The 14,342-nt window shown below is 47.2% G+C and overlaps 1 protein-coding gene across 1 annotated transcript in view; it reads right to left on the reverse strand.

Moving 5' to 3' along the window:
* Positions 1-1,204: 1,204 nt before the first annotated feature.
* The window catches only part of LOC144097796 (uncharacterized), a 28,724-nt gene continuing 15,586 nt past the window's right edge, over positions 1,205-14,342 (reverse strand). The window contains exons 5-10 of the mRNA XM_077630426.1: positions 13,914-13,943; positions 12,315-12,480; positions 10,586-10,705; positions 7,917-9,797; positions 6,943-7,293; positions 1,205-2,454 (exon numbers count right to left, since the gene is read on the reverse strand). Of these exons, the coding sequence (XP_077486552.1) occupies positions 2,140-2,454; positions 6,943-7,293; positions 7,917-9,797; positions 10,586-10,705; positions 12,315-12,480; positions 13,914-13,943 (2,863 nt within the window). The 3' untranslated portion in view covers positions 1,205-2,139. The remainder of the gene's footprint in view (positions 2,455-6,942; positions 7,294-7,916; positions 9,798-10,585; positions 10,706-12,314; positions 12,481-13,913; positions 13,944-14,342) is intronic.

Here is a 14,342-nt window from a genome sequence, read left to right on the forward strand (position 1 = left end):
TTTTGATTTTCTCACGTGAGTGAAACGCATGTCCGCTCTTGGTGTTTGAGAGTGCTGCGCAGAACATGTTTGTGATCTGTTGTAGACTGTCAAAACAGGCATTGAAGACAAAAAAAGCCATCGTGGCGGAGTGCTAGCGCCTCCGCCTCAAATTCCAAAGGCCCTGGTTCGAATCCCGGCCTCGACACTGGGTTTTTTTTTTGCTATTAAGCGAGTGTGCGGGGGTTTCAGTGGCTCCCGCCACCAACCGCGTGGTTGGCCACGTGGTCGGTCACATGGTGCGGAGCAGCTGCCGGCGGTGCGGCGCCGTGGCTGGTCACGTGGTTCGTCACGCAATTGGTCATGTGACCAGTCACGTGGTGCGGTGAGACCACGGTGGGACTGCGAGCAGAGCGAAACTGCGTCGTGGCCAATGTAGCTTTCGCTACAAAATTGCAGAAATACTTATTTGAAACATCTGATATTTCTTTCAGAACCTTGCTCTGTTGTACTATCTCGCATTCTTTTGCAGTTTGATTCTTTTTCCATCGGAAAGGGCGCGGTGGAGGGTGGAGGGGTTGTCAACTGTCCTCTGTAGCACAACGCTAAGCTAAAAAGCGCCCCAATACCTTCACGCTTATTGCATTAACATTTCGCTATGAGTAAAAACGGAAGGCTTACACACGCACGCTATCGAGTCTTGCTTTCTTGTCCAAGCCTGAAGCATCTTTTCTGCCTTCGAAGACAGCATTCCGCTACGAAAGCTGCTTTCTTGCAACCTGTTTATTTCTACATTACGGCAATCTTTAAACTTCATGCTAGCAAGGCTTTTTTTATATATATTCTATGGAGCATAAGAATGTACTGCGCTTCCTTTTATATGTTTCGAATGGCCCGAGTCAAACTGCATGGTACCTTTCTCTCTTCTCTCCCCGTTAAATTAAAAAAAAAACTGTGCTGCGTCTATTACTGTACTCAAAGCACAAAGTTAGGGCGCACGCTAAGAATTCTAGGGACAGACAGAAATGCAAGGTTCCCAGTTAGTAGACGTTATACTTGCCTGCGCAGAAAATAATTCAACCAACTAGAGGCCCGCAAGATCAAATCACGACCACTTGTTCCATTTGACCCAGGTTCATTTTGGCGCTTATTAAAAAGAATCTTAACTACAACGGAGCACTTTGTTGCATGCCACTAGACCAGCATCTTTCTTATACAGTGCCTGTTTTTTTCGCACACCACTCGCCAAACAAATTTAAAGATTCGTCAACGAACACAGAATTCTGTAAGGGTGTGCACAACGCGTTACGCTGGGAAAGCTCGTAAGTCCATGGGCAAGTCGAGACTTATCAGTCCAGGTTCTGAGCACTCTTGCGCATAACAAAATAATGAGTTGAACTTGTGGCGCTGAAACAAGAACCAAGAGTACAGAGGCCATATATGAGCAGAGATACTAATGTCAGATCCTCCCCGTGCAGTTGACACGGTCAGCGCCGTTCCAATATCAAAACAAACATGTCCTGCGTGTACACCGTACCCAGAAGTTTCCCTACTAAGTTCTGTCACTGAAATTTAAGTATATTACTAGCAAAAACTGACTGTCGTCATTACTCAACAGATCGAGTAAAACTGATTGCGTACCATGACGCGAGTTCAGCCAGGGAAAAATACGAATACGTTTTCTACCGTTCCCCGCGCTGTCTCGTGCACTTCGTGAGCCTGCTCGAGATTTTGCGCAAAAACTTCTACTAATTTGTCACGTGAGTAATGACAACTTTCTCTTTGTTTTCTGTGTGTGGTCATTATATTTCCTGTTTGTTTTCCGCTCGTTGACAACTAGTGGGCATTACGTTGCAAAGCCTAATGATGGTCATATGACAGTAGTGAGCAGGATAATTATGCAGAAACAGATTACACACGTTAGTCTCTTAATTCTCCGTGCAAAAACGAAAATACCTAATGGATCCCAATTGATAACCACTCATGACGGGGGGGTCAAATCATTAAACAAACGTGTGAATAAATATTCTATGTATAGAAAGCAAAAGTCCTAATGGATAGTGCGTCCAGCATGTTCGGGAATTCGCAGACATTCAAGACAGAGGTGTGCACCAGATGCGCGGTTAGCCCGGCCCTCGGGCCCTTGAGCCCGTCCCGCCCCTAGCGGAAGAGCCGGCAGCGCTCCCGGGCCGCCATCTTCGAGCCGGGCTCGCAGCTGAAGGTATGCGCGAACCGCTCAGACTGGCGTAGCGCCGCGTTGACGCGCACAGCCGCCGGCAGGAGGCGCTGTGCCTCGAACTGGTGCGACACGTAAACGGCGTCGCTCAGCTCGCAGTGGTCGAGCGCGTAGTAGATGAAGAAGAGCTGGTCCGAGGTGACGTTGGGCAGCGTCAGCAGCTGGAAGTCGTGGCGCCAGATGCGCCGAAGGCCCAGCAGCTGCCGGAAGGCCATGAAGCCCAGTTGCAGAGCCAGGACCTTCGAGTAGGGCCAGAGAACATATTGATAAAAAGAAAGGAAGTTTACAAGGTGACCAGCAATGACGCTGCGAATTTCAATGTCATTTAGTCAGTTAAAGATCATGATGAATTTTTATGGCGCAAGGGCAGCTTTGGCCAAACATTGTCATGGTGCAAGGTAGTTTTTCATTGCACAAGGTGGCGTCAGAGACCCATTTCCCAAGCACTTCACCCCAAATAAGCCGAGCACCAGGCAACAGAAAGCTTGTATCCATTGTACCACCGGTGGGTACCCGGCGGCACTGGGGATCGAACACCGCACCTGCCAAATGCGAGGCCGATGCTCAAACCACTAGGTCACCACTGAGGTTTTTTAGTTGCTTAATCCCACCTCGCTATAATGATGTTGATGAATGAGGCAAATAGGCGGCAGTAGTGCAGGAACAGGCCATGTCTCGGTAAGACCGGAGAACATTAGAGCATTTCAGCGTAAGAGAATAATATGCAGGCATGGGACCTTCCTTTTCGGTTTTATTTGTATCTTAAGATTTTAATTTATCTTTATATTTATTTTTTTACTTTAAATTTTGCAATTATTCGTTATTGAATTCTATTTTCATTTATTCAGTTGAGAGGAAGGGGGCAGAGTAGATATAGAGTGCGATGTTTAGAGTTTAAATACTGGAACCAATCGGGTTATTCAACAAAAAGTTTCAAAATCCGGGGTGGCTCGAGTTGCTTTTTTCAGCGTAGAGAACTGTTAGCTCTCGCTTTTGTCTGGTACCGAGAATGCCCTGTTGTTCATAGTTTTTGATAGCAATCTAGAACTGGATATTTTTTTGTTTTCTTCAAGTCTTCTAGCAGGACGTCGTTAATGCTAGCAGTGCTCAGACCATTACGTTTATAAGTCACCAGGCCTTTCACTGCACCACGTGGTGTAGGCCGGACTTTAAAACTCCTGACAGAACGGCATACGTGCTGCACTGAGCATGCCCACAGATCAGAGCCGTCGAAGCAATGCTCAGTAGTTTTATTTATTTATTATAGATACATCAAGGGCCCTTGGGTGAGGGCCTTACACCCTCACAGCTCGAACACAGGGCTTCGTGATAAGGAGGGAGCGGGGAGTAGGCTAGGGGTTTTTAAATGCGAAGGCATTATAAGCCTCATAAGGCCAAGATGTGTCGTATGTCATAAAATTCTCCCATTGGCCAGAGAAAAGTGATATGAACAGACCGGACAGTTCCCATTGGCCAAAGAGAAAAGATGTCACCACAGCGGATAATCCCCCTCGGCTGGAGCGCAGTAACACCACCAAACCGCAAGTAACATAGCTTCTGCTAAAGGAATCAGCAGCTGCTAATCCTACCGCATTACCAACGCATAAGGCGATTTTTTTTGTTTTGAGGTTGTACAGCGTTGTTTGCTGAGCTTTCATTGCTGCGCTAACCTTCTGGGCTCCCTACGCCCTTCTAATGCTCGCCCGGTACCCCGCGTTGTGTTCTTCTAACCGTAAGGTTGCTGTAGTTCTGTTTTCGTTAAAAAACGGAAATAAGCCAGTCTCTGCTCCTTAAGCTGTCGGTTCTTCGGGTCGCGGATCGGCTGAGCCGAAGGCAGCGGCTTGGTTAGGCATAAAAATGTTTCCATAAGAGTGCTAAGCAATGCGATAATTCCTTTCTCTGCGTTAACACAGCCTTGAAAGCAACATGAAGGTAGGCTAAGTGCTCAAAGATATCCTTTAGGATATAACTGCACAGATACGTCCGGTAACCTATGTGTCGGTTGCCACACCCTACTGAAAAAAGAAAAGAAAAAGGAATCGTCCTGAGCATTTGCCTTATGTATCATTAATTAAATCTTGCTCCGCCGCACGTCATGCAAGAATTTTATTTCTCGAGCAGGCTTGCCGGGCTCTGAATTACAAAATTTTTTCATCTACTGCATCAGCCAATAAAGCTTCCAGAAATATTATCCAAGAAGAAATGAAGGGATGGAGAGAAATGTAGAGCGGAAATCCCGCTCTACATTTGCATTAGTTCTGAATCTCTATTCCGCTCAACAAGCAACTGTTTTATAGAAGGGGTACGCATGAGACGAACGAGAGGACTTACAATGGTATTAAGTAACAGAGCTTGAAGAAAGCCGCTGCCATCTGTGGTCTTCTATATGCCACCTGTCCTTCGCGATCTTCCTTCTTTCTTTTTTCAGTTCCTCACTAATTTCCAAGCCGATCGGTCGTTAATCAAAATCGAGGAGGCCGGCGGACGGGCACACTTTGCAGATCGCACTCCCTTTTCCGAAGCACGCTATATTCAGGAGGTTCCTTGCGGTCTAAGTTTAAAGCAGCTATATAGAGGTTCAGCCTTAACGAGGAAGCAGATCAAAATTAATAGTAGCCCGTGTTTTCAAGTTTCCATCTCCGCAGTTATATATGAATCTTTCCTGGCTATAGGACGCCCAAATGGTAGGACATCAATGCCAAAGCCACACTCGAAGTTTTTTCTTTTAGCGCGGAATTTATCAACCTGCACTGGTTACTCATTTCCTCAACACTTTCCAACAATCTTCACCTCTCTTATGCTTCACCTCTGCTTATGTTGAGTCATGTGTGTTGACACCTATGACGACCAAAGGATCGGAGTCAGTTCGCCCTAAACGCATGGGACTAACCATGTATGAGCGCATCTATAAAAAAAAACATCAATTATTTACAGGTGGCTGTACTGTAGTATGGAGAAAATTCTGCAATACGTTCTCATTACGCATCCCTGCGTGGACAAAAAAGAAAGCAATTAACTTTCTTCTAGTCTGGTCGATGGCTGAATATGTGCAACAAAGAGCGAGAAAAGGTCGGGGTGCAGAGCACGAACTGCGCTTCTGCTCCCACATGTGTGACACGGTAACACGTAGCTGTTTTACGACTAATAGCTCGACTTCCTGCTCTTCGCCGCGATGACGAAGCAAAAGCAATACAGATTTAACACACACAATCTAAGGTTCATTCAGCTCACCCTCACTCGAATTCCCGTAGACCTCATGACCACAGATCTCACATTTTCTTTTATGATCTTCAAAGTGAACAAGCGGGGGTAAAGTTTCAAGGTGTTTTTCTTTACAAACACCCTGAGTTCCCCTCTCTTGTTCACTTTGTGATTGCCAATAACCATACTCTCTCTCTCTGTCTCTCTCTCTCTCTCTCATTTTCATGCATGGTTCATCAGGCCCACGTTGGCGGTGTTGCCCTTGGGAACAAGGAGAATTTGAGTGTTTTGCAGCGGTAGCTGTTAAAGAGCACGTTTATCGGTTCTGAGGAGTGGGCGCTATTGGTGTAATACTACAGACAAACAAGAAGCAGATGGAAGTGGCAGCCTCGGTGAGCACCGGCGCGAAATAACGTTGGCGCTGTTAGCGCTTCTGCAGACAGCGTGCGGCGCGGCGAACGGCGCATTCGCCATCGCGAGCACCTCTCAGATAATCTCACATCACACGGTAGTAACCAGGTAGTCAAAGTTTTTTTTTAATTATTACGAGGTACTACCACGCCAGTGTCGGTGCAGATAATTCCCCTCATTAAGTTTCATTTAAAAAATGCTTATAGTCTTTGTAAATTGCATTTGAATGAACAAGGCTACCTTAATTTTCCGTCTACCACATAGAAGGAACACTTCAATATGTTGTCAGTGTGCAGCCGCCGTTACACTGCGTAAAAGGCCACAGTCTACTAGCAACCAACGATGTCGCACTAGCAGGTACAAGGCATTTCGCCACGATGCCATGATAATACCTACTTGTGGTACGTGGGGTTAGTGTCATGAAAATAGCTCGGCACCCTTGTCTGGAGGGCCTGCTTTGAGGGGTATTTTTCTCATCGTTCTTAAGTGCCAGCGCCAGTGATTCAGTGCTTACAGAACTCTGCTGCTGTGTAAGAAGACGCGGGATAAAATCGCGGCCGCCGCGGCCGCGTTTCATGGAAAGCGAATTTCAAACGGCGCAAGTGTGCTGTGCGACGTCAGTGCCCGTTGAAGAGCCCCACGTAGTTAAAAAATTACTCAGCCCTGCACTACAAAAAAAATTGGTTTTTGAGGGAATGAAAGGCCCAATAACTGTCTCACTCCTCGATGGACACATCAACCGAGCCTTGAAAGAAGGGAGGAAGGCGGAAGTTAAAGAAGAAAAAAGCAGGCGCTTTAGTTGAGAGGAGTGGACAATTTTCAACCACCTGGAAATTTTTAAATCCCCACATCGCCTATCACACGGGTATATTTTGCGTTTCGCCTACTTTAAAACGTGGCTGCTGAAGCCGAGTTCAATGCATGAGCAAGAACCCAAAATGGCCAAAATTATTCCGAAGGGATCTAAAAACATTCCCTACTGTGACCCTTTCTATATTCCTTCTCTCAGTCCATCTTTCGCCACTCCCCACATGGCTGTACGCCAAGAAGTAAGACAGCTACTGGGCCGTTTCGTTTCCTCAAAACCATTTTTTTTTTCAACAAAGAAAGCTCACCTGCTCAAGCAGAGCGTTCCGCACACGGTCCGCTTCGAGGCCGCTCGGAAATAGGCTCCTCGCGTCTGAAAGCAGGCAGTCGATCAGCTGGTCCAACGTTCGCTCCGCGTCCTCGGTGAAGTACAGCGGTATCTCCAATTCGTAAAGGGTGCCCTCGTACAGCAACTGAGCCAACCCGGCGTATAGGCGCACGGCGAAGCGGGACAGGTGCAGCGCGAAGACGGTGCCGTTAGTGGGCACCGAGCCGTTGACCAGGCCCACCGGTATCTGCAACAGCTGCAGGCAGAGCCGGTACCGTGCCCACACGGCCAGAGGAGAGCCCGTGCTCGGCTTGAAAGGCTTCCTGCCGTACTGCGTGCCAAGTAAGATAAGGAAGTACACAGTAGGATTGGTCATGCGGCTTGCACAGCGTAATTTCTGGTGGGCGCTTCAACTTTTGCTGGACGATATTGTCCAGCACTACAAGTTTATCTCCAGAGAGACGCGAGTCGAGCTCGACTGCGCAGTATTGACATAGCGCGTCCATGCGAACGATTAAAACACGCGCATCAATGCGCAATTCTTAAAAGGACGAAAAGAAATCAGCGGTCGCTGAGTCTTTTCTATTTTGTAATCTATAGGGTAAGTGAATGCAATGGAACGTTCTATAAAGCGTAGATTGCCGATTACGACGTTGGTTAAAGGCCGCTTCGTGCGGCTGCTAAGGTGTCATTACCGATTACCATCGACCTTAGAGCGGCCATACAGTTACAAAAGAAAATATAGATATTTTTCAGAGATTTTCAGTTCAAGAAAGATTTGTCCTGCTCCAGCAGCAAAGACGAAAAACAGCTCAACTGTCCTGTTGACCTGTTCCGCTGCCCTCCAATTCCCGTTAACATCCATCCCAGAGAGGGAGTGTTCTCGCTGACTCTAAATCGAATTCATAAGTGCATCCTCCTTATACTGTAAGTGTGCTGAAAATTAAAGCCTACCTGCTGAAGTTCTTGCAGTTGACGGTAGCTTACTGCGTCTAGAAAGGCGCCCAAACCCTTGGCTTTCCCGCTAACTTCGGCTGGCTTACAATCCTCCAGGGGCCAGGCCGGAAAAAATCTTGCCATGCGATGATGCCGCAACTTGTACTTCACCAGCAGCGAGGTGAGATTGTCCATCCACGTCACGTTGTTGACGAAGTCCAAGAAGAGCGTCTCCAGCTGCGACAGCCACACAGACCGCCTCACATCCTTGTGCACAATCTCGGACGCCTTGGCGACGCTGGCTGGGAACGCTTGGCTGGCGGCACGCATGCACAGCTGTTCGTTGGTCGGAGTCTGGGCACGGCCGATAGAATGCACAGAGTGAAGCACGCGGAGAGACGCGAGGCTCTCAGGCAGAAATGGTGAGAGCGCCACTATAGCGAGCAAGCCCAGGTAGTTCAACATGGCCCGTGCTTCCACCTTGTCCACGGTTGCGTCGAGATCTCGCCGTGCCAGACGTCCCCGGTGCATCATGATACGCTTGCTCGCGTCGAGAACGGCGATGTTTTCGAAGACAGCGCCCAGGAACACCTGCACACCTTTGCCGAGGGAGCTGAGGCTGTCAACCTCGAAGTCTAAAGGTGATGTTCCGAGGTCGTCCAGATGGAGGGGAGCGAGCGCCGTCAGCGCGGTTGAGACGTCATTGGCCGTTGATTTCGGGACGTTGGCATCCTGAGGGTTCAACGCTTGGGCAGCGGACTGCGCCGCGTCGGTGAAAAGAGCCACTACGCGCGCTTCGGACACGTCCTTAGAGAAGAAGATGACCTTAGGCGGACCCACCTCGATTATAGTCTCGTCCAAGTTGCGCGGTTCAAGGCCAATCTCGACGCCCACGAGCGAAGGCACTCCCAAAAATCGCAAGAGTTTGGCAGCGAACAGCCACACATCCGTGGACGTACCACCGGTGCCGGTGCGGGGCCACTCAGACCCCCACCGTCGGAACAGCTCCTTTGCTTCAAGAAGGGCCGCGTCCGCTTCGGCCCGGTTTATGCAGCGCTCGTACAAGGCACGCGCAGGCATCACATCCGCCTGCGTCGAGTTCATGATGTAATACAGCAGCTGGTCTTCCATAGCCTTCTGCAACAAAGTATCCGTAGAGACAGCTGCGCCAGGCTGGTTGTCGCGTAGACCGGACGCGGACTTCTTCCAGCCTTCGCACACGTGCTCGTAAAAGTCTTCGCATGGCTTCTTGGATGACTGAGAGATGAGGTCGTTGAGGTAATCGCCCTCTCTTTTGCAGTACTCTGTGGAGCAGATGAAGATACCAATCAGTGGATTCTCGGTTGTGGTGGTGGTGGCTGAGCCATTCGGAGTTACTGAGGTGCCCACTGTGCCACTCGTAGGGCAGATAGGTGATCCGCTCTCTCCTGTCGCTGTCGGCGGTGTCTCTGCGGTGCGATCGCTGGATGCCGTGCCCTCCGTGGTAGTAGTCCTGAAGTCGTGCCTCACTGCCGCAGTGATGATGAGGAAGAGGATCCAGATGAGGAGGAGCAGAGCAAGCAGCATGACCAGTCTGCTCTCAGGGTAGAGTTCCACGGTGGTCAGCTCGAGATCACGCATCTCCTTGTCCGTCTGCTCGGCTTCCTTGTCAGCCAGCAGCCGTTTCTCATCGATCAACTCGGCAATAGGCGGCGAGGAGGCTGCTTCCATGACCGGAGGTGGAGGGGGTGGTGGTGGTGGTGGCTCCGGTGCTGGCGGGGCCGCCATCATAATTATGCCTGTTTCCTTATCCACCTCCACACCCTCGTCCACAGGTGTCGGGCTACCCTTGGTGTCAGTTCCACTCGACGTTGGGCTCTCTCCTTCCTCTACCGGACGGGCCTCTTCGGCCATGGCAGCCTGAGGAGTACGCAGAAATATGGCTAAGGCTTCCTAGTCAAGGGTTCTCACTCGGTCCATTACGTGAGGCGTTTAGAGATCCCTGAAGCGATACTATCCTAGGGAATGGGGGCCAGGGCCCTCCTGATCCTCCGACATTTGGGAACTCATTGGGTGCCGTAAAAAGCCCCAGGCAGCGTTTCCAGTTCTGAGTCACAATAAGTAATCATTTTTATGTGACTCTGTAATCACAGCGCAAGCGTATGAGAAGAGGAACGTCTCAAGCAGAAGCAGGGGACGTCGACCTTGCCTTTAAATACGTGACCGGGGCTATTTCGCGTCAAGGATTAGTTTTGTATGAATATGCTTTACGTGACACCCAGTCTTTCCGACGCATTTCCCGTATTTTGGCTGACATTTCGAAGTTAGCTAGCCTATGAGGGCACCTGTGTGTAAGCGCAAAGTAGTCTTAGTAAGGAAACTCTGAAAACAAGCGTGAATAACTTAAAAGATTCAGAGGAAAATATGCGACATCTGAATGTTACACCAGCTTTTTATTTTGCTTAATATTATGATGCTGACGATCATTTAATATTAATTTTTTGCCGAGATCCCTGTGACACAAATTACAGTATGCTTGGCCAAATATTGGACCTCAATATACAGTTCTTGCATGAAGTGTTTACAGCTTTTTTTTTTCTAAATTTAAAACATTTCACTTTGTCTTTCATCAAGCTTTCCAACTATTTTCCTTGATTTATTGTCTACCGTATTTTAAAATTCGTAGGCACTATTACTGATTCACTTACAACGACGGGCACTACATCGGCGGCTTCACCATCTTGGAAAACTTCACCATATTCACCGATCTCACCATATTCGCCACCCTCAGCAAAGTATTCTCCCGCTTCTTCAGCTTCTTCATCAGCCTGCAGGTAAGCAGTAAAATAATGAGAAAATACCTATAATAAAACGAAGGTTTTCTTTTTTAACTAAGAACATCTTTAAAGTGAGGCCCTTTTTTTGCTAAATAGGCATGCGTGAAATTCGTTAAAGCGAGAAAATGCGCTATTTAAGATAATTTAATCTGCGCACAGTGAGGAGGGCTGCTTAGAATTCTTCTATCATATTCAGAAAACAAAATGAACATTTTCGGGTATTTGAGGATGCAGGATGCGTTCTTAACCAATACGGGATAACAAATTTCGGCACAGTTATCTGTTCTAAGCTGAGTCCATGGTTTCTTCCAGATGCTGACCAAGTCAAAGGAAACTTAGTTTACATATCCCCAGAATACCCTTTTTTGGTCAAACACTCTCTAAGAAACCCGAATAAGAGAGTCACGCCTGACTATTTCAAACACTATCGTGCCTTAACGCAATGTTGCCTCTGCTGCTCAATTCGAGTTCACATATGGTTATCTGGGGAGCAATTTCACTTCCTCACTCGAGCAGAAAACTATGATAACCTGTAATTACTCCTTCTATCCTGCATCAGCCGTTCACACCGTTTTTTAAATATTGGATTGCCTCTTATGTTGATTTTGTATCAGATTCGTGTCGGTTACAACCTTCCCAAGTTTCTTCTGGGTTTCCTCAGTAAATTTGATTGTAATTTTCGCCCGCTTTATACAAGTAAAAGTGTTTGCAGTAAAGGAAGTACTCACTTGCGCTCAGTTTAGTGAAGCCTTACGGCTAGAACGGAATGTAACGGAGCTTTCTTAGGATATTCGCAAAGGAAGTAATTGCAAGACTGTGAAGATTTCGAGAAATGTAAGTAACTTTCCATTGTCGCCGTATGGCTTCGCTCAGAGAGACGCTGGTGAGCTCCTCTGCTTGAAAACCTGTCGGCCGATTTCTATTAACGCAGTGGGCTAGAACCGTTTCTAAAAACACTTTGCTGTTGGGAACAGACATTGTCGTGAGAAAACCTGCAGGCAAGATGAATTTAAGTTATGCCGAAGTAATCAGATAAAAATTCTTGGTGGAGAGAAGGAAGGAAGATAGCGTTCGTGACAAAACAAAATTAACAAGGGTCCATAGGGAGCTTCAGCTAGCCAACGTTTCGAAGAGAGGACCGGAGATAGCAGCGATTATATTTAATTCGCTTTGTGCAGCCCAGGTTCCATGGACGCCCCCAACTAGAGAAACCTGTTGGCCATTTGCGAACATCCCGTAACTCAGTGCGGATATTTGTACAAAAAGAGATGCTGCTCAAACGTGTGGGTACAGACGGCCTACTCTATACGCACTAAAAATCTTACGCATAAAATAGTTCGAGCTGATTTTACAGCTGTAGAAAATCGGTGGAGTGTACCCAGCATTCAAAATTTCAAATTCACCCAGTAGTTCTTGATGTTCAACACAGTGCGGCACCTGATGGCAGCCGTGCAAATTAAAACCGCTTGTCAGAATTCCTGTGCTTTAACAGGGCTATGAAGTGAGGAATGTACCACTTTCGTTGGTGCTTGCGTGCGAAAAGGTGCTGCCGATTCGTTTCACAAAGCTCCAAAAGATGGCGCAATGTGGGTGCTCTCACCTGGCGCACGTCAGCCGTGGAGTCGAGTGCGTTGGTCTCCCTGTAGTCCATGTCGCCTTCGGATATCATAGAGCGCAGCATGTTGGTCTCCATAGCAACAGGCGCCATAGACGAGGCATCAGCCGCTGCCGCAGAGAGCTCATCCTCCGCTTCGAGCATGCCTTCACTGTTAAAAGCAATACCGATATTTTATTACGAGCTAATAAAATAAGCAAAAATCAAAAAGAACAGAGGACGCGCCTGATTATGTAGTTCCGCATTGCACAATAATGCTAACACTCCCCCCCCCCCCCCCCCGAACAAACAAGTTGTACAGAAATGGTAGAGACGAATTAAAACGCACAGTTAACAGAAAGGCATAAGTTGAAGCGCTCGTAACCAAACAAACATGAATTTCTAAGAACACGTGATTGCAGCTCATTTATTTGACACAAAACGGTATCTTTTACAAACATCGCCGACTACCATAGAACCACCTCGTGAACAGCCGGAAAGAGTGGAAAAACCTTTAGTATATAAACTTAATTTTGCTTTGCTCGAAACGTCAGTTGACAGTCAGTCCTCGTGTTGTGTTGCTCTTTCAAATACCGTCCACACGCTTAATTTTTTTTTTTCAACAGGGCGGATACGTAGCATTGTACGCGTAAATATGTAACCTGTAATGTGAGAAAAAACATCTTATGTAGCATCTAACCGCATTTCGGCCAGTAGTCTCTGATGAACGACTTATAGAAATACTGCTTCCTTAATGTATGGAATGCTAGTGAACTCATCGCCGCTAAATAGCCCTAATCAAAACCTTAATGTGGAACTTTAAGACCAACTTGGAGGCCCTACTTTCATGATCGAGCAAGCTGACCACTACTCCCACAAAATGTTTTTTTAGAATCCTTTTCATGAAATCCATCAGAGACACATCCACAAGTTGAGAAAAAAAAAACTCTATGGCGGAATTGGTCAGTAAACATTATTTTTTGTTATCTGTGCAGATCTCGCTAAACCTATATATAGTCGAGTTTCTTCAACTGAAAGATTTTTCAGCATTCAACAGTGTTCGTAGAGTTTCAGTCATTTTGGTCCGTGGATTGGACGCTAGACTTGCACTCAGCTTTCACGGCGCCAAGTTGTTCGTCATTTAGTATTGCGCTCCGCCAACTGACCATGAAAAATCAAGTGTGGGACACTGTTTAAAACATTTCGCTCGGAACGCTCTCAAGTTTTCGAACTCCTTGCTTTGCAGAATTGAGTGCACGCAGAAATGCGCTAGAATTGTCCCTTGAAATATGCGCCGCCGGCAGAGGCTTGTCTAATACACAAGACATTTACATAGCGGACGCTCTCATGAGAGTGCAGACAAGATTAATACACAAAACAGTACGTCACAAAGGATGTCGAGCGGGAAATTACTGGAGCACAAACAGCTCCAGTGCAGCGGAGGAGCAAGGTATGGCAGAAATTTACAAGTTAACCAAACCGTCTCTACTTGTTTGCGCAATTCAGTAGGAGCAAGTGAACGCGAACAGTGAATTTCATTTTCGTACTCAATCGGTACGCTTATTAGTAAAACTGCAGAGCACGGGTCGACAGGTGTTTACTTACCCTACCTCCTCGATTTCGGCTTCGGACTCACTGCAGAGAAACACATGAGAGCGCTTGTCAGGCGGGAATACACACGCTGGCAAGGAGGAAAGTAAGAATAAATAGACGATAGAAAAGTGCACAGAGTTTTGCCTGTTGCCCAAAAATGTAACCTTAGCCCTTGCTTGGTTGCCTTCGTGTTTATAACCACTGCAAGTTGAGCGTAGCACGGCTTCTGTTTTTGTTGGGGTAGTTAAACTGGCACAATGTACACTGTGGAGAGGTCATGATGACCATCATGGTAGTAGTATGCACGTGTGTGTTGTATCTTTTCACCATAACTGGCCTTAAGCTGTGAATGGAAGAGGAGCAAAAATGTAATCACAAAAGACGGCGTAATAAAAATTCCATGCCGTTCTTACTAAGTCATAGAGGAGAAAATAAGCACGC

Source organism: Amblyomma americanum, chromosome 7, assembly GCF_052857255.1.
Source record: "Amblyomma americanum isolate KBUSLIRL-KWMA chromosome 7, ASM5285725v1, whole genome shotgun sequence".
NCBI classification, from domain to species: Eukaryota; Metazoa; Arthropoda; class Arachnida; order Ixodida; family Ixodidae; genus Amblyomma; species Amblyomma americanum.